We start from the raw sequence: 23,015 nt of genomic DNA on the forward strand, positions 1-23,015 counted from the left end.
CCACCACACCCGGCCTCATACTGTGTTTTGTGTGTGCGTGGGCATATTCCTTCTTAGTCTAGCTATACTGAGTCATTCTTGAGGAGTGTTGATTATTTGGCATATTTTCACTGGGGTGCCCTCAGTGAATTGGACTCTGTACATGGGGAAACAGTGGGACTGAAATAGTTATAGTGCTTGCCCCTATGGAGGCTTTATTCTAGCTAATAATATTGGTAAATTAATAGTGCCAAAGGCAATATGAGAACGTGGAACAGGAGAACTTGGGGAGGGGGTCAGGAAACACATCTGAAAAGGAACAAATGTTTGAACCTTCAAGATGAATTGAACGTAGCTAAACAAGGAGTCTAGCTGTGGAGTGAGGTAGTGGAGGAAACTTGAGAGAACATTCCACATGTACAGTCCTTCAGGCAGTACAAAGCCTGCTGTGTTCCAGGAGCTGAGAACAGGTAGAGAAAGCTAAAGTAGAGAAAATAAAGTACTGAGTGGATGAGCCAGGTGAGAGAGGGAGGCAGGTCCCTGAAGATCATGGTGCGCATTGGATCTTCTTTTTATTTTTATTTTTCTTTCAGACGGAGTCTTGCTCTGTCACCCAGGCTGGAGTGCAGTGTGGGATCTGGGCTCACTGCAGCCTCCACCTCCTGGGTTCCAGCGATTTTCTTGCCTCAGCTTCCTGAGTAGCTGGGATTACAGGCGTGTGCCACCATGCCCAGCTAATTTTTGTATTTTTAGTAAAGATGGGGTTTCACCATGTTGGCCAGGCTGGTCTTGAACTCCTGACCTCAAGCGATCTGCCTGCCTCCACCTTCCAAAGTGCTGGGATTACAGGCCTGAGCCACCGTGCTTGACCTGGACCTTATTCTTTTTTTTTTGACATGGAGTGTCGATCTGTTGCCTAGGCTGCAATGCAGTGGCACGATCTCAGTTCACTGTAACCTCCGCCTCCTGGGTTCAAGCAGTTCTCCTGCCTCAGCCTCCAGAGCAGCTGGGATTACAGGCGTGTGCCACCATGCCCAGCTAATTTTTGTATTTTTAGTAAAGATGGGGTTTCACCATGTTGGCCAGGCTGGTCTTGAACTCCTGACCTCAAGCGATCTGCCTGCCTCCACCTTCTGAAGTGCTGGGATTACAGGCCTGAGCCACCGTGCTTGACCTGGACCTTATTCTTTTTTTTTTTTTTTTGACATGGAGTGTCGATCTGTTGCCTAGGCTGCAATGCAGTGGCACGATCTCAGTTCACTGTAACCTCCGCCTCCTGGGTTCAAGCAGTTCTCCTGCCTCAGCCTCCAGAGTAGCTGGGATTACAGGTGTGCGCCACCATGCCCAGCTAATTTTTGTATTTTTAGTAGAGATGGGGTTTCACCATGTTGGCCAGGCTGGTTTCAAACTCCTGACCTCAAGTGATCCACTTACCTTGGCCTCCAGCCTGAGCAACAGAGTGAGACTCAAAAAAAAAAGTTTACATCATAGTTGGAGAGAGAGAGGCAAAAATCATGTAAGAAATAAATATGAAATCACACCTTCACACGGGCAGTGGAGGAAAAGCAGAAGATCTTAGAGGTATTTTGAGGGAAGCTAGAAGTTAAAATGTTCCTTTGATGACGTGGGAAGAGTCAGTAGCAGTCACTAGAGGCTGTTGTTTGAAAAAGGTGGCTTGGGGGCCAACATGTTGCTTATGGAGATAAATGTCCTGTAAGGGTTTTGATTGTGGCCGCTCTGCTGGAGACCCCCCAAAATGCTCTGCTTCCGTCCTCACCCCTTCTTTTACCTCAGTGTTTCTTTTATTGCAGGGAGGACACTGACTGAGACCTCAAACCCTGGCTCCAGTGTCATGGTGAGGAAGTTGGGGGCTCCTGTGGCTGAAGGGGTGGATATGTAGGATAACTATGTCCTCTGGGGCCTGTCTTCTCTCTCCCCACTTCCCTCCCCAACTGAGGAAGAAAGGGAAGGGTGAGTGAGGAGCATCCTCATCCTGTCCTAGGGGATCCCAGGGACTTCACAGAAATTAAGCAGTCAGTCCCAAATTTGTGATGCTGTGCCAATTTGTGATAAGGAGTTTAGGAAAAACTCTCTGAAGCTGGGAGGGACAGGCTCTGCCATCACAAGTCAGTGGAGTTAAACAGCCAAAACTTACACTTTAGGATTTATCCAAATGTTAAAAGAAAGTAAACATTGCAGCTTGGTGGCCCATGTGATCTCTGTCACAACTACTCAGTTCTGCCGTTGTGACCTCAAAATAGCCATTGATGCATTGTAAATAAATGCATGTGGCCGTGTGCCAAGAAAACATTATTTACAAAAACAGGCGTTAGGCTGGATTTTCCACGCCTGCTGTGTCTGAACATTTTCTCTTCTCCAGTGATAACCAGTCGTTCTGCTCAGTGGTGGGGGTGGTCTTTGCCGAGCCAGAACGTGTGTGCTGTTTTAGGAATCAGTCACCTTTGAGGATGTGGCCGTGGAGTTCATCCAGGAGTGGGCGTTGCTGGACAGCGCACGGAGGAGCCTGTGCAGATACAGGATGCTGGACCAGTGCAGGACCCTGGCCTCCAGGGGTAAGGCTGGCGTCGCCTGGCTCCTTCCTGTACGCAGGCACTAAATCCTTCTTAAGCGCCTGTCATGTGAACAAGACAGATGTGGCTTAGGCTTTGTGGCACTTATTGTCCACGGGATGACAAAGCTTCATCTGTTGCATTGACTTCTTTCCCTCTGTAGTAGGGCTCTGTTTGGGTCTCCTTGAATTTGGCCCCAGGCTTCTGAGGTGAGAGAGCCTCAGCCCCTTGGGGCAGAGGGGAGGGTGTTTGTGGGTTGGGTCCTGAGTTCATTAGCTATTGGGCAAGATCCCTTTGCTACCCATCACACTTGCTCAGCCCAAAGAATCTGAAGCCCATGTTGAAGCCGAAGGAGAGTTCGAGTTGAGAAACAAGAGTTTGTTTTCACCTGCAAGCCGTCTCTCTCTCAGCGCCTGTGTCTTTCTTCATGTGCAGGAACTCCACTATGCAAACCCAGTTGCACCTCCCAGCCGGGGCCAACAGCAGAGCCAGGGGCAACAGAACAAGGGATTTTCCATGCCACGGGTGTTGGTGAGTACCAGGCAGGCTGTGGATTCCCTGACCCCCCTGGTTAGGTGGTGTGCCTTGGGAAGTGTCAAGTTAAGAGCATTTTCAAAGGCCCTTTGTTCTGAGGGGACATCGAAGGCTATTCAGAGCGAGCTTTCTCAGGTTCCTTTAGCTTCTCTTCTATTTTCACTTTCTAGCCCTCCTCTCCTACTTTCCTTTGGTTTCGGAAAAAGATTTGTTCTAATTTCTCTTAAAAAATTAGAGGGCCAGGTGTGGTGGCTCTTGCCTGTAATCCCAGCACTTTGGGAGGCCGAGGCTGGTGGATCACCTGAGGTCAGGAGTTCGAGACCAGGCTGGCCAACATGGCAAAACCCCGTTTCTACCAAAAATTAGCCGGATGTGATGGTGCGCACCTGTAATCCCAGCTACTTGGGAGGCTGAGGCATGAGAATTGCTTGAACCTGGGAGGTGGAAGTTGCAGTGAGCCAAGATTGCATCACTGCACTCCAGCCTGGGGGATAGAGCCAGACTCTGTCTCCAAAAAACAAAACAAAACAAAAATTAGAGCTATAAGTCACACACTATGAAATTCACCCCTTTAAAGTGTGCAGTTCAGTGGTTCACAACCTTGTGTAAACATCACCACTACCTAATTCCAGAACATTTTCATCATGCCAAGTAGAAACCCTGTCCCCATGGGCAGTTACTCCCCATTACCCCTCCCTCAGCCCCTGGCAGCCACTAATCTGCTTTCTGTCTCTATGAATTGTCCTATATAGACATTTGTATAATGGAAATCGTGTCATAAGTAGCCTTTGGTATCTGGCTTAGTATAATAGTTTTGTGTTGCAAGTAAGTTATAGACTGGGTAGTTTATAAACAATAGAAGTTTATTTGACTCCTGGTTCTGGATGAGATCATGTTGCAAGAGAACAAGAGAGGCCCAGACTTGTTTTTACAACAAGGCCACTCTCGAGATAACTAACCCCCTTCTGAAGTAATCACAAAGTAGATTCCTCATGACCTAATCACCTTTTTTTTTTTTTTGAGATAGAGTCTCGCCCTGTCACCCAGGCTGGAGTGCAGTGGCTTAATCTTGGCTCACTCCAACCTCTGTGTCCTGGGTTCCAGCAATTCTCCTGCCTCAGCCTCCCGAGTAGCTGGGACTACAGGTGCACACCACCACACCCGGCTAATTTTTGTATTTTTAGTAGAGATGGAGTTTCACTGTGTTGGTCAGGCTGGTCTCAAACTCCTGACCTCGTGATCCACGCCCCTCAGCCTCACAAAGTGCTGGGATTATAGGCGTGAGCCATTGTGCCCAGCCACCTAATCACCTTTTAAAGTTCCAGCTCTCAATACTGTTGTATGGGAATTGCTTCCAACCCATGAACTGTGGAGGACACACTTAAACTACAGCAGTATCTGTCTTCTTTCACTCAGCCTTATGTTTTCCATATCCATCCATGTTGTAGCATGAATCAGAACTTAATTCCTTTTTAAGGCTGAATAATATATATTATATGGATAAGCTACATTTTGAATATTCGTTCATCAGTTGATAGACAGTTGGATTGTTTCTACTTTTTAGCTATTGGGAATAATGTTGCTGTGAACGTTTGTGTACAATATTTCTTTTTTCTTTTTTCTTTTTTTTTTTTTTTGAGATAGGGTCTTGTTCTGTCGCCCAGGCTGGAGTGCAGTGGTGCAATCATAGGTCACTGTAGCCTCAGCCTTTTGGGCTCAAGTGATCCTCCCACCTCAGTCTCTTGAGTAGCTGGGACCACAGGTGTGTGCCCTCATGCCTGGCTAATTTTTAATTTTTTTCTAGAGACCATTCTTCCTATGTTGCCCAGGCTGGTCTTGAACTCCTGGGCTGGGGTGATCCTCCCACCTCGGCCTCCCAGAGTGGTGGGATTACAGGCGTGCGCCACCATGCCTGGCCTCGTGTACAAGATTTATGTAGACATGTATTTAATTCTCTTAGGTATATACTGAGGAGCAGAATTGCTGGCTCATGTGGTAACGCTATGCTTAACTTCTTGAGCAACTGTCATACCACTTTCCAAAACAGGTGCACCATTTTACATTCCCACCAGCGGTGATGAGAGTTTTGATTTATCCACATTCTCGCCCATACTTGTCGTCCACTTCCTCTTTAAATTTAACCTTTCTATGTATGTTCTTTGTCTAGTTCTTTCTTACTCTTTTTTCTAATAACATCTGCTTTCTGGAAATAGTCTCAGTCCTCATAGAATTCTTAGCTAGGAAATTGCCTCTCATTTCCCCCTCATTCCTATGATTGCCAGAGTCCACACATAGCCCTACATACAGATGCTGTCTTCCCTTTCAGGATCTTCCCAAGTCTAGGATCAATATTAAAAGCTGGGCTGGGCGTGGTGGCTCATGCCTGCAGTCCCGGCACTTTGGGTGGATCACTTCAGGTTAGGAGTTCGAGACCAGCCTGGCCCAACGTGGCGAAACCCTGTCTCTACTAAAAATAGAAAGATTAGCCTGGCATGGTGGTGTGCGCCTGTAATCCCAGCTACTCAGGAGGTTGAGACACTAGAATCCCTTGAACCTGGGAGGTGGAGGTTGCAGTGAGCCGAGATCACGCCATTGTACTCCAGCCTGGGCGACAGAATGAGACTCCGTCTCAAAAAAAAAAAAAAAAATTAGCTGGTTATGGTGGTGCATGCTGGTAATCCCAGCTACTTGGGAGGCTGAGGCACAAGAATTGCTTGAACCTGGGAGGTGGAGGTTGCAGTGAGCCAAGATCGCACCACTGCATTCCAGCCTGGGCGACAGAGTGAGACCCTATCTCAAAAATAAAATAAAATAAAAAGTAAAGAAAACATGTGGCTCATGCCTGTAATCCCAGCACTTTGGGAGGCTGAGGCTGATCACAAGGTCAGGAGTTCAAGACCAGCCTGGCCAAGATGGTGAAATCCCGTCTCTACTAAAAATACAAAAAAATTAGCCAGACGTGGTGGTGGGTGCCTTTAATCCCAACTACTTGGGAGGCTGAGGCAGAGAATTGCTTGGACTCAGGAGGCAGAGGTTGCAGTGAGCCAAGATTGTGCCACTGCACTCCAGCCTGGGCCAAAGAACAAGACTCTGTCTCAAAAAGAAACAAAAAGAAAAAACAAAAAACGTGCATGTGTGTACATACACACAAATACAGATATATATAGATATATATATATACACATACATATTTTCAATTTTATGCCACTATTTCTTTTTGAAAGGAGTTCATTTTTTCCCAATTCATTTCAGACCGGAAATCTCAACTTGAATATATGTATTTGGTATTAAAATTTGAATATTTATATTCAATATTAAAAGAAAAAGCCTATGTGTGTATAGTGTGTATATATATTCACATATATATGTGAATATCTATTTTCAATTTAATGTCACTATTTCTTTCTGAAAGGAGTTCATTTTTTCCCCCATTCATTTCAGCCTGGGAATCTCAACTTAAACCCAAAGAGTTGCCTTCTATGCAGGATCTTTTGGAAGAAGCATCCTCCAGGGACATGCAGATGGTAAGATGCACAGGGTTTTCCCCGGCTCCCAGCACAGGAGAAGTTGAGGAACACGTGAGGTGGAAATACAGGACCAGAGCCAGGGAGATGTTAGCAGCATGGGTGTCTCTTGGAAGGGATATAGTGTCTGAGGGGAGTGCCTGTGACTTCTGAATTTGGGCAAACCCTGACTGTTGCTCAAGATTTTTTTTTTTTTTTTTGAGACAGAGTCTTGCTCTGTCACCCAGGCTGGAGTACAGTGGCATGATCTTGGCTCATTTTAGCCTCCACCTCCCGGGATCGAGTGATTCTCCTGCTTCAGCCTCCTGAGTAGTTGGGACTGCAGGCGTGCACCACCACGTCTGGCTAATTTTTGTATTTTTTGGTAGAGACAGGGTTTCACTGTGTTGGCCAGGCTGGTCTCGAACTCCTGGCCTCAAGCGATCCACCTGCCTCAACATTCTTTTTTTCTAGAAGGTTCCCTGAAGGAAACGTTTTAATAAATGTGAGTCAGACATTGAGTGAGTGAAATACGACTTCCTCTTCAGCAACTGTCAGAAAAACCCCTCCTGCTAGAGAAGCCCCATTGTGAATAAGAGGGAGCCCTGTGGTAGAGCTGGCAACACACTCAACTTGACGAACTCCAGCTGTCTAAACAAGGCATGGCTTGAAAATGCTGAGAATATGCTCCCAGTGGGGAGGACCCCTGGGCACTGGCACAGATACTGGCGAGCTTTCCACCATCACTTACCTCTTTTTTTGTTTTTTAAAAGACAGGGTCTTGCTCTGCCACACAGGCTGGAATGCAGTGGCATGTTCATGGCTCACTGCAGTCTCATACTCCTGGGCTCAAGCGATCCTTCTATCTCAGCCTCCCGAGTACCTGGGACCACAGGCCTGAGTCACCATGCCCAGCTGATTTTTTTCTTTTTCTTTCTTTTTTTTTTTTCTTAGAGATGGGGGTCTTGCTATGTTGCCCAGGATGATCTCGAACTCCTGGCCTCATGTGATCCTCCCACCTCAGCCACCCAAGTAGCTGGGACTACAGGTGTGAGCCAGTGGGCCCAGCCATTACTCACCTCTTGTCAGGAGCAGGCTCCACCTGGAGAAAAGGCTCCTGATGAGTTGAAAGGAGGCGGGAAATGTTTCTGGACGAGCTGTAACCTGGATGTGGGTGAGAGAACTGGCAAGACAGAGGCCACTTTGATTGGAAAGAATGTGGGAAAGTTGTTGGGCATCCTTTTCTTCTTAGGAGACCAGTCTAGATCCCACACTGGAAGGAAGCCCTTTTCAGTGTGCAAAAAGCCTTCCATACAAGCTTGTACATTAATAGTACAGGAGAAAATATACACTGAGTCCCCACCATCCCCGCTTTGGCCCTGAATTCCCTCCGCCTCAAACGAGAGGACCTTCCAAAGTTTGAGTTCCCATTCCTGAGTATTGGTGAAAGTTAGAGTTAGGGTTTGGTTAGAAGGAGGCACAGAGCTCAGCCTCACCCCCAAGTGGGGCGTATTAGTCCCAGGGTCAGTGAGAACCCTGGGATCCCTCAGTCAGTGCCCCTTCCCCTGTGTCATGGATGGGTGTCAGCATCAGAGCGTCAGGGATGCCCCACCCAGTGGATGGGGTGCAGTGGCCTAGGTTTTAGAGACCCGCACTCCACTTCTTTGCCAGGGAAGCTTCTGGAACACAGAGAAGCCTCAACCCTGTGCAGCCTGGTGTGGGCTGCAGATCAGCTAAAACTCACAACCTGCCTGGCTGCAACAGACCCCTGGGCAGCTGACAGCCCTCCTCACTCCACAGGCTCTCCTCATCCTTGGTTTACACTTTTGTTTTGGTGGAGAACACCCCCCAGTAGCTCCTTGGGAACAGGTGCTTGGGTTTTGAGACCTTGAGTTCTGAGAATGTCTTATCAGGGCTGCTGGATTGCAGGTTCCTCATCCGATGTGGTGGTTGCGGTAAGCCTCATTACAGAACATCCTTTTTTCTTTCTTTTCTACTTAAATAGATACGGGGTCTTGTTCTGTCACCTAGGCAGGAGTGCACTGGCACGATCATAGCTCCCTGTAGCTTTGAACTTCTTAGCTCAAGTGCTCTTCTTGCCTCAGCCTCCTCTCGAGTAGCTTGGACTACAGGCATGCACCACCACACCTAGCTAATTTTAAAACATTGTTTTGGAGACGAAGTCTCGCTGTGTTATGCAGGCTGCCTTTGCAGGGCATTCTGTGTGTCATGTAGCCCCCAATGCTTGTTGAATGAAGGAATGAATGGATAAGGTGTTGCAGAAGGCATCTCCAGGCCCCATCCTCCACCTCTGTGTCTTTCTTGCTCAGCAGGTGGACCCCATGTGAAGAAAGGAGAGAGGGAGGGAGAATGAGCCACGAGGGCCTGGTGCCCTCTTCGTTTCTGTGGGCTCTCTCCTTTCAGTACAGGGCTCCAGCACCCTCCACAGAACTCCACACCCAGCCCAGCAAGCCCCTCCATAATGGGTGCTGAGAGTGGCAGGCATGGGGCTCTTGTTACATCAGAGCCCCAGGAAACAGGCGGTCACAGACTATTCTGAGTGGGCAGAGGAGGTCCACCTATGGACACATATTTAGAGAAGCTGAGGAGTTCATCCCTGAAGACATCCAGCCCGTGAGTAGTGGAGGTGGGTTTGGAGTTAGGGGTTGAATCCAGACCTAACCCCAGAGACCACAGTCTCAGCTGTCAGGTTCTACTGCCTGACGATCATACAACCTGCTGCTGGGTTGATGGTGCTGACCCTTTAGGTAGCCCTTCCAGGCCATGCCAGGCATCATTGCACTTTGTCACAATCATTGAGACCCTGTACGGTGGCTCCGAGACCTCCCTGTCACATGGGAAAAAGTGCTGATGGCCAGGGACAGATTGAGTCCCCATGGCCTCCCTCTCTTTGGTCGGCTGGTCCAGCGGAGGGACCAGTGAAGAGGAGGGTGGGAAACTGCTCGTAGGAGAGCCCGAAGGAAGCCAGGCACAGGGGCTCACCCCAGAATCCCAGCAACTCAGGAGGCCGAGGTGGGAGGACCACTAGAGCCCAGGAGTTTTAAACTAGCCTGGGCAACATAGCAAGAACCCATCTCTGCAAAACATACAAAAATTAGTCATAGCCAGGTGTGGTGGGGTGCACCTGTAGTTCAGCTACTTGGGAGGCTGAGGCGAGAAAATTGCTTGAGCCCAGGAATTCAAGGCTGTAGTGAGCTGTGTGCTTGCACCACTGCTCTCCAGCCTGGGTGATGGAGCAGGATTCTGTCTCAAAAAAATAAAAATAAAACGCCCCAAGGGAGGCTGAGGAACAGGGCTCTCCAGGCTCAGCCCTTCTTCTGTCCCAGGGCCACCCCACGGCTGCCTCTTCTGCAGACACCTGGCTCTTTGAGGCTGCAGTGTTGCTGCTGTCATCCTCTGCTGTGTCCCCAGGGCCTGCACTAGCAGTGCCCATGTCTTAGTCTGTTCTCACCCTGCCGATAAAGACATACTCGAGTTGGGTCATCTATAAAGGATGGAGGTTTAATTGACTCACAGTTCAGCATGGCTGGGGAGGCCTCAGGAAACTTACAACATGGTGGCAGGGAACGCAAACACATCTTTCACATAGTGGGCAGCAAGGACAAGTATAAACAAAAGAGGGAAAAAACCCCTTATAAAACCATCAGATCTCGTGAGAACTCACTCACTATTTTGGAACAGCAGCTGGGGGTAAGTGCCCCCATGATTCAATTACCTCCCACCGGGTCCCTCCCACGGCACATGGGGATTATGGGAACTACAAAATGAGATTTGGGTGGGGACACAGCCAAACCATATCAGCCCAGTACATATTTGTTCGACAAATAGGCAGAACGCCTAAAAACAGTTTCTTAAGTAGAGTGACCTGTGTCAAAATGATTCTGATGCAAACATTTGTCTCAAAACATACCTGTGGGATTTTGATTTATGACACAGAGAGGCCAATGTCATTGGAAAATTTTGATTACTTGTATTTCCTGGGAGTACAGGGCACACCATGCCACACAGGTCCACATAGGGAAGCACCAAGGTCAGCCTGGAGGCAGAAAGGAGCGAAGGGATAGCCCAGGACAGAGCCTTTCTTGGGGTTACCACAGGGTAAACTTTCCAGGATTGGTCAATTTGAATAATGTTAGTGGACCTTGGGGGATAGGTGCTGTCCCTGGTTGATTTAGGGCAGGGGAAATATTGGCTGGGTGAGAGTGAGATAAGGAGCTGGTATGGCATGTGGGCTCTGGGTCACAAGGGATTTGGAGACGAAGTTGGCAGGCAATTTGGCCCTGTGAATGATGGATGCCCTGTGGACAAGGACAGCATTCCTGTTCAGAACCAAGATCTCCTGACCTTGCTTTCTTTTTTGGTTTTTGGGTGACTTAAACAGCAGAAATTTATTTTCTCACCCTTCTGGAGGCTGGAAGCCCAAGATCAAGGTGGCAGCAGGGCTGGGTTCTCCCGAGGCTTCTCTCCTTGGCTTGCAGGTGGCCACCCTCCTGCTGCCTCTTCACACGGCCACCCCTCTGCGCCACACCTTTCTATAGTAAAACGTCTCATAGCCTTTCCAGGGGCTTTGTCCTAACCTCATGTTTGTCTCTGTATCTGCAGTGTGTTCAAGCCTCGAGACCCTCAGTGGTGGCTGGTGTCTGCCGTAGGTTGGGAGTAGTTACTAGGTCTGAGGTTACCAGATGTCAGACCCGTGTACCTTGACTTTTTTTTTAAGATACAATCTCGTTCTGTCGTCCAGGCTGGAGTGCAGTGTTGTGATCTCAGCTCACTGCAACTTCTGCCTCCCAGGTTCAAGTGATTCTTGTGCTTCAGCCTCCTGAGCAGCTGGGACCTTAGATGTACACTACCACATTTGGCTAATTTTTGTATTTTTAGTTGAGATGGGTGTATTAGTCTGTGTTCACACTGGTGATAAAGACATACCCAAGACTGGGCAATTTACAAAAGAGAGGTTTAATTGGACTTACAGTTCCACGTGGCCAGGGAAGCCTCACAATCATGGCAAAAGGCAAGGAGAAGCAAGTCATGTCTTACATGGATGGCAGCAAGTAAAGAGACCTTGCGCAGGAAAACTCCCCTTATGATAACCATCAGATCTCATGAGACTTACTCATTATCACGAGAACAATCATGGGAAAGACCTGTCCCCATGAATCAGTTACCTCCAACTGGGTCCCTCCCGCAACACGTGAGAATCCAAGATGAGATTTTGATGGGGACAGAGCCAAACCATATCAGTGGGGCTTCGCCATGTTGGCTAGGCTGGTCTTGAACTCCTGGCCTCAAGCAATTCTTCCACCTCAGCCTCCCAAAGTGCTGGGATTACGGGCATGAGCCACTGCACCCAGCCCCATTTGCCTTGACTTCTGGCAGCCCTAAGCCCCAAACCAAAGGTCTCTTGGGCCGAGAACAGCTGTGGTGCCACCTCTATCCTGCTCAGCACCCTCCTGTCTTTTCCCAGGGACCGGGGCTGTTCCTGAGGTTGCAGCTGGTACCCTCCATAGAAGAGAGGGAGACAGCATTGACTCAAGAGGGCCGGCCAGCTCTCCAGGAGCCGCCTTGGTCTCTGGGATGCACGGTAAGCCTGGGAGAGGTTCACTGTGATGGCACCAGGCGCAGTCAGGAAGGCCTGGGGTGTGGGGTGTCTGTAAATTGGGGGAGGGGAGGGAAAGGAGGGTGTCTGGGGCCTGTGTGGGCTTGGGGTGGTGGAGTCTGTTTCTGTGTTGAATATACTTGTCCCCAGGGTGATGGCGGGCTCCAGGGTGGGTCCTAGGGGGAGGATCTGGTTGTTGGACCATGGGCCCTGCCTTTCCTGGTCCAGCCTTTCTTCTTCCTGTCCTTCCACCCCAACCCCACTGCTTCCACAACCTTGAAACTGACAGGAACTGGCAGGTCCTATGACCTGAGGGCTGGGCAAGGGAGCGTCCAGGCTCAGGGAAGCGAGGACCTCTTGGCTCAGGGCCCTGCGTGTCCTTACCAAGGCAGAGAGAGAATGGGAGAGAGATGCCATAAGGCAAGGGTCCCTAACCCCCAGGCCGTGGACCAGTACTAGCCCCTAGCCTGTTAGGAACCAGGCTGCAGAGCAGGAGGTGAGTGGCAGTCAAGCATCCATGCCTGAGCTCCGCCTCCTGTTGGATCAGCAGAAGCTGATCCTATTGTGAACTGCGCATGCGAGGGATCTAGGCTGCAGGCTCCTTATGAGAATCTAACTAATGCCTGATAATTGAGGTGGAACAGTTTCATGCCAAAACCATACCCCCAACTGGTTTGTGGAAAAATTGTCTTCCATGAAACTGGTCCCTGGTGCCAAAAAGGTTGGTGACTGCTGCTGTAAGGCACGTCCTGAGCCCTGCATGAGGAGAAAAGGCCTCCTCCCACTTGTCCCTGCTTTGCTTCCTCACCTGAGGGACCTGCTGCATGTACCCCCCACTCCCCATCCACCACCAAGTCCTGCTAGCGTTGTCTCCAAAATGTAACCCACCTCCAGCTGCCCCTCCTGTCCTGGCTGTTGCCACCCTGCCCAGAGCCACCGTTAGTTCTCCTGGACTCCAGTTCTGCTCCTGACAGGCACCTGGGCCCCACCCTGGACACGGAGGCCAGAGGGATCCCTTAGAAGTGCAAGTCAGGTCAGACGTGTTTCCTGAGCGAGCAGCTGCCAGCAGAGAAGAGATCACATCCTACTCCAAGGAGGGGTCTTCCTCCCGGAAAAACTCACTGACTGCCTGCTCCTCATTCACGCGGGTCCACCTCCAAACTCCATCTTCCCTCTACCCCTCAACCTCCCGGCCATCCACTCCCCACTTTTTTCCCAGCTTTTCCCTGACTTCTGGAGCCTCCTTGGAGGGTGCCACCTTCCCCAGCCCCTGCCTGGGCACCCTCTCTCCAGGCCATTTTGGATCACAGTGATTAGCTTTGTATTTAAGGATTGGGTAAATCCTGACAAGGTAAATGGGTCTATCTCTTCTTTAATTAATATGTTCCCCAAAGCAGGATCAAACATGCACATTCATTTGGGGTGAGCAGGTGTGAGTGGACCCCCTCAGCTTCTTGACTCTAATCTGTGACCCCTGTCACTCTGTCCAGGGACTGAAGGCTGCTGTGCAGATTCAGAGGGTGGTGATACCAGTGCCTACGCTGGGCCACTGCAACCCATGGGTGGCTGGGGATTCTGGTGAGTGAGTGCTGCGTGGAACATGTGGCCAGAGGGCCCTGCTGTCCTTGTGTTCTGTCCAGGAACTTGTATCCCATCCTGCCTGCATTTCCTCTGACTGCAGGCACTGCTGTGGCGCCATAGAGAGGATGCAGAAGGCCTCTCTCATTATTTGTATGTTTAAGGGGGAGGGCACTTCCGGTGACAGATCTTTAAGAAAGAGAGGGCTCACTCAACCACAGCAAAGGCCAGACTTCTCTTTGGGCAACATGAAATTCTTGACTACATGATAATGTCGATTTTGAAAATTATGATTGAATTTACTAGAAACGGCCTGTGTTTTAACTGTGTTTTTAAAAATGAGGTTCAGGCCAGTTGCAGTGGCTCATGCCTTTAATCCCAGTGCTTTGCAAGGCCTAGGCAGGAGGAGTTCGAGACCAGCTTGGGTAACATAGTGAGGCCCCTATTTCTAAAAAAAAAAAAAAAAAAAAAAAATTAGCCATGGGTGGTGCCTCTCAAGTCCCAGCTACTTGAGAGGCTGAGGCAGGAGGATCGCTTGAGCCCAGGAGGTCAGGGCTGATGTGAACTACAGTTGCTTTATTGCACTTTGCAGCCTGGGTGACAGAATGAGTCCCTTTCTCTAAAAAAATAGGTTCAAAGCCACTTCTCCTGAGAAGTGGGGAAGAAATTAATTCTAGAAGACAAATAACATTTTAGCTTTAACAGTAAGGTATTTGTTTTCTTCCAGCTGGCCTTCTGGTAAGAATAATAAACTTTGTTTCTTAAAAGTGCCATCCACTCTTGTGTCTGGAATCTCTATTTTCTTCTTGACAGGGAACAATTCTTAGATCTAGGTCATGTGTTGCTCTTCAGTATATTTTTGGTAAGCCTTCTGGGCCAGGCTCTATTTTGTTACTTCTTCTCTTTTTTTATTGAGACAGCATCTCGCTCTGTCACCTAGGCTGGAGTGCAGTGGCACGATCTCAGCTCAGTGCAACCTCCGCCTCCCGGGTTCAAGCGATTTTCCTGCCTCAGCCTCCTGAGTAGCTGGGATTACAGGGGTGTGCTACCATGCCCGGCTAATTTTTGTATTTTTAGTAAAGACAGGGTTTCACCATATTGGCCAAACTGGTCTCGAACTCTTGACTTCAGGTGATCCGCCCACCTCGGCCTCCCAAAGTGCTGGGACCACAGGTGTGAGCCACTGTGCCTGACTTATTTTGTTACTTCTTGAAGTGGGTAACACCACCACTGTCATCTGGTGGTGAGATGGGAACCAGGAAACAGTCACAAAGAAAACACTGACCCCTCCTCCATGGAGCTCGCAGTCAGCTGGGTGGTCAGAGTTTGAAATGAATAACAGAGTCCAGTGGAAGCGTGTTATACAAGGACTTCATCTCAGGGGATGGGGGAGAGTTCTGGGAAAGGATGAATATTTAAGCTTAGGCCAGGGTTTCTCAACTGCAGCACTGCTGATAATGGGGCCTGTTCACTCTCAGCTGTGGGCCGTCCTGTGCATTGTAGGATGTTGAGCAGCATCCCTGGCCTCAACGCATTAGATGCTACGAGCACGTTTCCTCTATGAGTTTGCTAGGGCTGCCGTATCAAAGTTCCACCAGCTGGGTGGATTAAACAGCAAAAATATATTGTCTCACCGTTCTGGAGGCCAGAAGCTGGAGATCAAGGTGTTGGCAGTGTCGGTTCCTTTTGAAGCCTCTCCTTGGTGTGTAGATGGCCATCTTCTGTCTGTATCTTCGCATCATCTGCCCTCTGTACATGTCTGTGTCCAAATGTCCTCTTCTTGTGATAGGGTTTGGATTTGTGTCCCCGCCTAAATCTCATGTCAAATTGTAATCTCCAGTGTTGGAGGAAGGGCTTGGTGGGAGGTGACTGGATCATGGGGTTAGGCTTCCCCCTTGCTGTTCTCTTGATAATGAGTGAGTTCTCACGAGATCTGGTTGTTTAAAAGTGTGTAGCACCTCCCCCTTCACTCTCTTCCTCCTGCTGCAGCCATGTAGCACGTGCCTGCTTCCCCTTTGCCTTCCGCCATGATTGTAAGTTTCCGAGTCCTCCCCAGCCATGCTTCCTGTACAACCTGTGGAAGCAGGAGCCAATTAAACCTCTTTTCTTTATAAATTCCCCAGTCTCAGGTAGTTCTTTATAGCAGTGCAAAGTGGACTAATACATCTTGTAAGTACACCAGTCATATTGGACTAGGGCCCGCCCTACTGACATCATTTTAATTTAATTACGTCTGAAGACTTTATGTTCAAATATGGTTACCAGGGTGAGATAAGATACCAAGGGTTAAGACTTCAAGATATGAATTTTTGTGGTAATACAACTCAGCTCATAACAGCCACATACCCCCTAGTCATGAAAAGCTAAAATGTCTCTAGATGCTACAGACTGAATTGTGCTCCCCTTCTCCAAGTTCATGTTGAAGCCCTAATGTCTCCTCCAAAGATGCCATTGGAGATGGGACCTCTAAAGAGGTGATAAAGGTTAAATAAGGTTATAAGGGTGAAGCCCTGAACCAACAGAATTCATGCCCTTACAAGAAGAGGAAGAGACACCAGAGCTCTCTCTCACCCATGTGAGGACACAGCCAGAAGGCAGCTGTCTGCAAGCCAGGAAGAGAGCCCTCATCAGGAAACAACCATGCTGGCATCCTGATCTCAAACTTCCAGCATCCAGAACTGTTAGCAGCAAATTTCTGTTAAGTCACCTAGTGCATGGTATTTTGGAATGACAGCTCGACAGCTCAACACCAGACATTGCCAAATATCCTCTGGGGAACAAACCCTGACCTAGACCATGATAGATACTATAACATTTAGCTTGGTCAGCTGTTGGGCTGTTAGGACGTTCGGAGAGAGGATATCAGGCTTAGGAATAACATTGATAAAATTCCCTGTGGAGCAGAGAACCGGTTGCATCCGGGGCCCGTGGAAGATGGTGTGAAGGGAGCAGGGAGAATTGGAGAGAGAGTGATGTGAGCTGACTGAAGAAAAAACAGGTTCCAGATTGTTCTGGGCTTGGAAGTACAGGAAAAGAACCTTGGCCCATGTTCTAAGCCCACTGGGAGCCAGTGACGTGTTTAGGTGAGTGGTGCAGTGCACCTGTCATTTTAACAGAACCCCACCCCCCAGCACCTGTGAGGAGCGTGGGCTCGGGGAGGAAAGCAGTGGTAGGTGGAGGCTGTTAGGAGTAGAATGATGCTGGTCTAGACTTGGGGTTGAGTGTGGAGCAGGTGTGCTGGGTTCCCCCAAGACCACCCCAGGCTCGATGATCCACTAGGAGGACTCACAGGAGGTGTCTTACTCATGGCTATGATTTATTACCGAAAGTGGATATGAAGCAGAATCAGCAAAGGGGGTGCTAGGTGTGGTGGCTCATGCCTGTAATCTCAACACTTTGGGAGGCCAAGGTGGGTGGATCACTTGAGGCCAGGAGTTCAAGACCTGCCTGGCCAACTTGGCGAAACCCTGTCTCTACTGAAAATGTAAAAATTAGCCAGTCATGGTGGTACATGTCTGTAATCCCAGGTACTGGGGAGGCTGAGGCAGGAGAATTGCTTGAACCCGGGAGGCAGAGGTTGCAGTGAGCCAAGATCGTGCCACTGCACTCCACTCTGGGCAACAGAGTGAGACTCCTTCTCAAAATAAATAAATAAATGTATGTATGTATGTAAATAAAAGAAGTGTATTTGACTCATGGTTCTGTGGGCTGTGCAAGAAGCACGGCACCAACACCTGCTCTTGGCGAGGGCCTCAGGCTGCTTCCACTTACGGCAGAAGGGGAAGGGGAGCCAGTGTGCGGAGATCACATGGTGAGGGAGGAAGCAGGAGTGGGGCCGGCGGGGAGGGAAGGGAAGGGAAGGGGGAAAGGTGGCAGGCTCTTTTTAACAACCAGCTCCCTTGGGAAGTAATGGAAGGGTACTCATTCTCTTCCAGGGAGAGCATTAATCAATTCTTGAGGGATCTGCCCCCAAGTCCCGCCTCCGACACTGGGGATTAACATTTCGGTGTGAGTTTTGGAGGAAACAAACAGTCCCTAAATTCCAGACTTTCAGAAGGAAAACAGGTGTTCAACATAAACCGCATTGTTTGTTCAAGCAGTTTAAGTGGAGCGAGTTTCTCTTTTCAGTTGGGGGGGCGGAAACCTTCTTGAAATCCAAGTTCTCAGACTCCACCCAAGGGCCAACCTTGCAAACACATCTCGCTAAGGAGCCCATCCAGGCCTGCTGGGTTAACTCCTTTCTGCACAGTAGGGAAGTAAGGAATGATTTAAAACACATAGAGGCCAGGCGCGGTGGCTCATGCCTGTAATCCCAGCACTTTGGGAGGCTGAAGTGGGAGGACTTCTTGAGGCCAGGAGTTGGAGACCAGCCTGGGCAACATAGCGAGACCCCATCTCTACAAAATAAGAAGATTAGCCAGGCATAGTTGTGTGCACCTGTGGTCTTGCTACTCAGGAGGCTGAAGAGGGAGAATCACTTGAGCCCAGGAATTCAAGGCTGCAGTGAGCTAGTCCAGCCTGGGTGAGAGAGCAAGACCCTGTCTCAAAAAAATTATAGTAATAATGCATATAAAACATTTATATTGAGGAGGTTGAGTTAATTTGGTGGTTCATGTATTCATTTACCAATGACATGGAGCATTTTTGTGCCAAGTAAGGTATCGGGGACAGGGTGGTAAAAGGCACCCAGGCTTATTCTTACAAAGCTTCCAATCCAGTGAGGATGACAGAAAAGAAACACTCGTGGCAGCAATACATAGCTGGTTACAGATGGGTAAGGGCTGCGAAGAGAGGGAAAGGGTCCTATCGGAGAAAAGGAGAGAAGGGCTCTTTCTACAGGGGAGGAGACCTCAGGATGGGGCACTGTGAGGGCCACATTTCAGTGGATCCAAAAAGAAAAGGCTCGATGTAGGTGTTGGCTATAGCGGGGATGGGTGGGAGAGGGGCTTGGGGGTGTGTACTGCCATGTAGAGACGTCATCACTATTTATTCTGATTAGTTGCTGCGATCTGTAGAGTGTCAGAGAGGGGTGAGATTTCTGATCAAAGACAGGGACAGCACTTCCTGAGATCGAGGACATGGTTAGGGAGAGCAGGCTTTGGGAGGACAGTGATGAGTGTTTTTTTTCTTTTAAAGACATAGTCTTGCTCTATTGCCCAGGCTGGAGTGCAGTGGTGCAATCTTGGCTCACTGCAAACTCTGCCTCCTGGGTTCACGTGATTCTCGTGCCTCAGCCTCCCAAGTGGCTTGGACTACAGATGTGTGCCACCATGCCCAGCTAATTTTTGTATTTTTAGTAGAGATGGGGTTTCGCCACGTTGGCCAGGCTGGTCTCAAACTCCTGACCTCAAGTGATACTCTGGCCTCTGCCTCCCAAAGTGTTGGGATTACAGGTGTGAGCCACTGTGCCTGGCTTAGTTTTTTTTGTAACAGAAATTTCTCTTTCAGAATTTAGGATACCAAAAGTCCGAAATTAAGGTGTCGACAGGGCCATGCTCCCTCTGATGGCTCTGGGGGAGGATCCTGCCACCTGCCCTCTAACAGTGGCCTGAAGCCCTTGGTGCTCCCTGGCTTGTGGGCGCAGCCCTCACATCTCTGCCTGTGTTGCCTCTTGGCCGTCTCCCTTCTGTGTATCTGTCTCTGTCTCTTCTGTTAGGAGAACCATCGTATTGGATTAAGGGCCTACCCTATTCTCGTATCTTCTCAACTCATTACATCTGCAACAATCCTATTTCCAAATAAGGTCACGTTTTGAAGTACTGGGGGTTAGGACTTCTTTTTTTTGGGGGGGGGTCACAGTTCAAACCATAGCAGTCTGTTCTCTAGTCCCCCCAAATTCATGTCCTTCCCACATGCAAAATACACTCACGTGATCCCGACATCCCAAAGTTTTAATGCAATACAGCATCAACTCTAAGTGCAAAATCTCATCTAAGCACCATCAACTCAAAATCTCATCTCATCTGATGAGAATCCCACAACTCATTATGTCAGTCATCTACAGCAGGTATGAGGGAGACTCAGAGTGTGGTCCATTGTGGGGCAAAATACCTCTCCATCTGCGAACCTGTGAGAAATCAGAAAGCAAGTGGTCTGCTTCCAAAATACAGTGATGGGGCAAGCAAAGGATAGACATTCCCATTTCAAAAGGAGAAAAAGGGGTCATGGGTCCTGAGCAAGTTTAAAACCCATCAGGGCAAATGCTATGAGGTTTCCAGGCGTGGAACAAATCCTCCATGGTTGGAAACTCTGACCTCTGGACCTCGTTTTGGGTACCTTCTATTCCTATTCCCTTAGATGGGCAGCAAGATTTGAGCCAATGGTTGGATACATGGTCTGGTGTTCAGATGTGAGAGTCAGCCTGGAGATTTGGGCTTCATCATGAAGATTTGGGAATTGACACCCAGAGAATGGGTGAGGTTGCACACCAAGGCAGAGAGAATTGAGGGAGACACGAAGAGGAGGGCCTGCAACCTGTGGACGCCAGCGACATGCTGGAGAAGAAGCTCTTACAGGAAACAGAGGAGGCTGGGGTTGTGATCACCGATCACAGGCTGGGTGGGCTACAAGAAGGAGGGATTGGCTAGGTGCAGTGGCTTGCAGCTATAATCCTGGCTACTCAAGGGGCTGAGATGGGATGATCGCTTGAGGCTAGGAATTCAAGGCTAGCCTGGGCAACATAGTGAGACCCCCATCTCTAAAAAAATAAAAAAAAATTAACTGGGTGTGGTGGCGCACACGTGTAGTCTCACCTACTTGGGAGGCTGAAGTGGGAGGATCACTTGGGCCCAGGAGTTTGAGGCTGCAGTGAGCTGTGATTGTGCCACTGCTCTCCAGCCTGGGTGACAGAGCAAGACTCTGGCTCAAAACAACAACAACAACAAACCCGGGAGAGCTTGGATGATGAGCACACATCAGTGGGATTTCCCAGCACAGGTGGAGGTCACTGGTGATTCCAGGGTGGGGCCAGTCCTTGGAACGGTGGAGATGGGAAGCAAGTGGGAGGGGAGGAAGTGGGCACAGAGGGTAGATAGCCCATGATAGTGAATGAAGAGATAGAGGTAGCCCAAGGGAAAAGTGGGGTGTCGTGGCTTGAATTGTGCCCCTCCAAAAAGATATGCTGAAGTCCTAACCCTGTGAATGTGGCCTTATTGGAAATAGGGTCTTTGCAACTGTAACCAAGTTAGGAGGTCACAAGAGTGGGCCCCAATCCAACATGACTGTGTCCTTAATGAGAAGAGGAAGACGCCACGTGAAGACAGACACACAGGGAGGGGACCATGCAACGGGGGAGGCAGACATTGGAGTGATGCATCCACAAGCCAAGGAGCCCCAAGCGTCGATGGCCACCACCAGAAGCCAGGGAGAGGCAAGGAAGGACTCTTCTCAGAGTGTCAGAGGAGGCATGGCCCTGCTGAACTTAATTTTGGACTCCTGGCCTCTAAAACTGCGAGAGGATACATTTCTGTGGTTTTAAGCCACTCGGTTTGTGATACTTTGTTATGGCAGCTGCAGAAAACACATGTGGGGTCAGGGATTGGGTGTGGGTCAGGTTTAAAAAGTGAGGGGAAAGGTCCCATCAGGAGGGAGAGGTGAGGATGCAGGGGACGAGGGATGATCTGGGAGTTGCTTGCATGTCTGTCATAGGCCAGAAGGAGGATGCCTGGTGCAGAGCGAGGAGTGGTGTTGATTTGAAAGCATGTGGAAAGGAAGTTTCCTTTTAAGGCAGACTTGCAGGTTGGTTGTGGTTTATCTGCCCTTGACTTGTGGTAAGTCCTGGAGCACCACTAGCCCTGCAGTGTAGAGGGGCAGAGGAAGGGGCCAGGCAGCTGGGGAGGAAGAGCTGTCCCAAAGCTGAGTCAGGGGACAGTGGTGGGGGCTGCAGGAGCTTTGGAGTCTCCTGGTGAATTATGGAGTCTATGGCTCTTGGGATATGGAATGAAGGGATGTGTGTGTGTGTGTGTGTGTGTGTGTGTGCGTGTGTGTGTGTCTATATGTCTCTGTGTGCTGGTCTGTGTGTATATGTTATATATATGAACAGGTGCACGTGGTATGTAACTGTGTGTATATGTGTGCATGTCTGTGCATACATGTGTGCATGTGATTGCATGCGTGTGCAAGAGCTTGTGGATATGTGTCTGCATGTGTGTGTCCCTGTGAGTATGTGCATGTGTGTGTGTACACATGTGATCACTCAGGGTGGGGCAGCCTTGGGGCCTGTGAGTGTGCCCAGTGGGCCAGGCACCAACCCTCATGCCTCTTCCCTTCTCCCCTAGCTGTGCCTGCACGGGACCCTGCCTGGCTTCAGGAGGACAAAATGGAGGAAGAAGCTATGGCTCCTGGGCTGCCAACCACCTGTTCACAGGTAGGTAAGAACTTCTTGTTCTAAAGAACGCTGCTGTACCCAAAGGCTGGACTTGCCCTCTTCCTGTGACCTGCCTGGATCATCTCATGAGGTTGGTCTCCATGCTTCCAGGGAGTGGGCCTCTTACAGTGGGTGTCAGCAACGGGAGTGTGGGCCATGATCCCACCACCTCATTCAGACCCTCCCCAGGCTGCTGAGCACCAGGAGGGAAAACAAAGCAAGGATGTGAGCCGTCCTCATTTTGTGGTCTTCATGGTCTCACTGAACAAAGAGTTGAGTCATTTTCCAGATAGTTCCCTCCTGCCTGTACCATGCTCAGGTCTGCCGGACCCTGGAGCTAGAAGGGGGACACATCTGCAAGAGCTTCCTGGCTCCTTGTCAATAGATAAGTCCTGTCCTGAGGTCGAGGACTTGCAACGTTAGTTATCACCTCTTGCTGTTCTTAAGGAGTAGAGAGTAGAGAGAGGAGTTCTAGTTCAGAGTCCTGAGCTAAGGGCCAGATTCTGGGGGATCTCAGAACCCTGTCTGAAAGTCCTCTGCATGGGGTTTCCTTTCCCCAGGCCTGCCAGCCTCCAGCATCCTCTGGCGTACTGGTGGGGATGGTCCCTGGCTGAGCTGGGATGGATATGTGTTTTAGGAACCAGTCACCTTTGCAGATGTGGCTGTGGTGTTCACCCCAGAAGAATGGGTGTTTCTGGACTCTACTCAGAGGAGCCTGTATAGAGATGTGATGCTGGAGAACTACAGGAACCTGGCCTCTGTGGGTAAGGCAGCTTCGTCTTGCTCTGTTGCCCAGGCTAGAGTGTGATGGCGTGACCTTGGCTCACTGCAACCTTTGGCTCACTGCAACCTCCGCTTCCTAGGCTTAG

The 23,015-nt window shown here is 49.5% G+C and overlaps 1 protein-coding gene across 8 annotated transcripts in view; it reads left to right on the forward strand.

The window, feature by feature from the left end:
- ZNF333 (zinc finger protein 333) overlaps nt 1–23,015 on the forward strand; it is a 32,353-nt gene that overhangs the window by 2,067 nt on the left and 7,271 nt on the right. For 4 of the 8 annotated variants that reach the window (XM_055235522.2, XM_055235526.2, XM_055235521.2 and 1 more), the window contains exons 2-9: nt 1,791–1,834; nt 2,429–2,552; nt 2,985–3,080; nt 6,525–6,607; nt 12,072–12,188; nt 13,694–13,781; nt 22,058–22,146; nt 22,784–22,910. In XM_055235522.2, the coding sequence (XP_055091497.1) occupies nt 1,832–1,834; nt 2,429–2,552; nt 2,985–3,080; nt 6,525–6,607; nt 12,072–12,188; nt 13,694–13,781; nt 22,058–22,146; nt 22,784–22,910 (727 nt within the window). In that variant the 5' untranslated portion in view covers nt 1,791–1,831. Of the gene's footprint in view, nt 1–1,012; nt 1,835–2,428; nt 2,553–2,984; nt 3,081–6,524; nt 6,608–12,071; nt 12,189–13,693; nt 13,782–22,057; nt 22,147–22,783; nt 22,911–23,015 lie in introns of those variants that run through there. The other 4 variants (XM_055235525.2, XM_055235524.2, XM_063616314.1 and 1 more) reach the window with 3 other exon arrangements.

The sequence above is a fragment of the Symphalangus syndactylus genome, chromosome 13 (genome assembly GCF_028878055.3).
Source record: "Symphalangus syndactylus isolate Jambi chromosome 13, NHGRI_mSymSyn1-v2.1_pri, whole genome shotgun sequence".
In the NCBI taxonomy this organism is placed as follows: Eukaryota; Metazoa; Chordata; class Mammalia; order Primates; family Hylobatidae; genus Symphalangus; species Symphalangus syndactylus.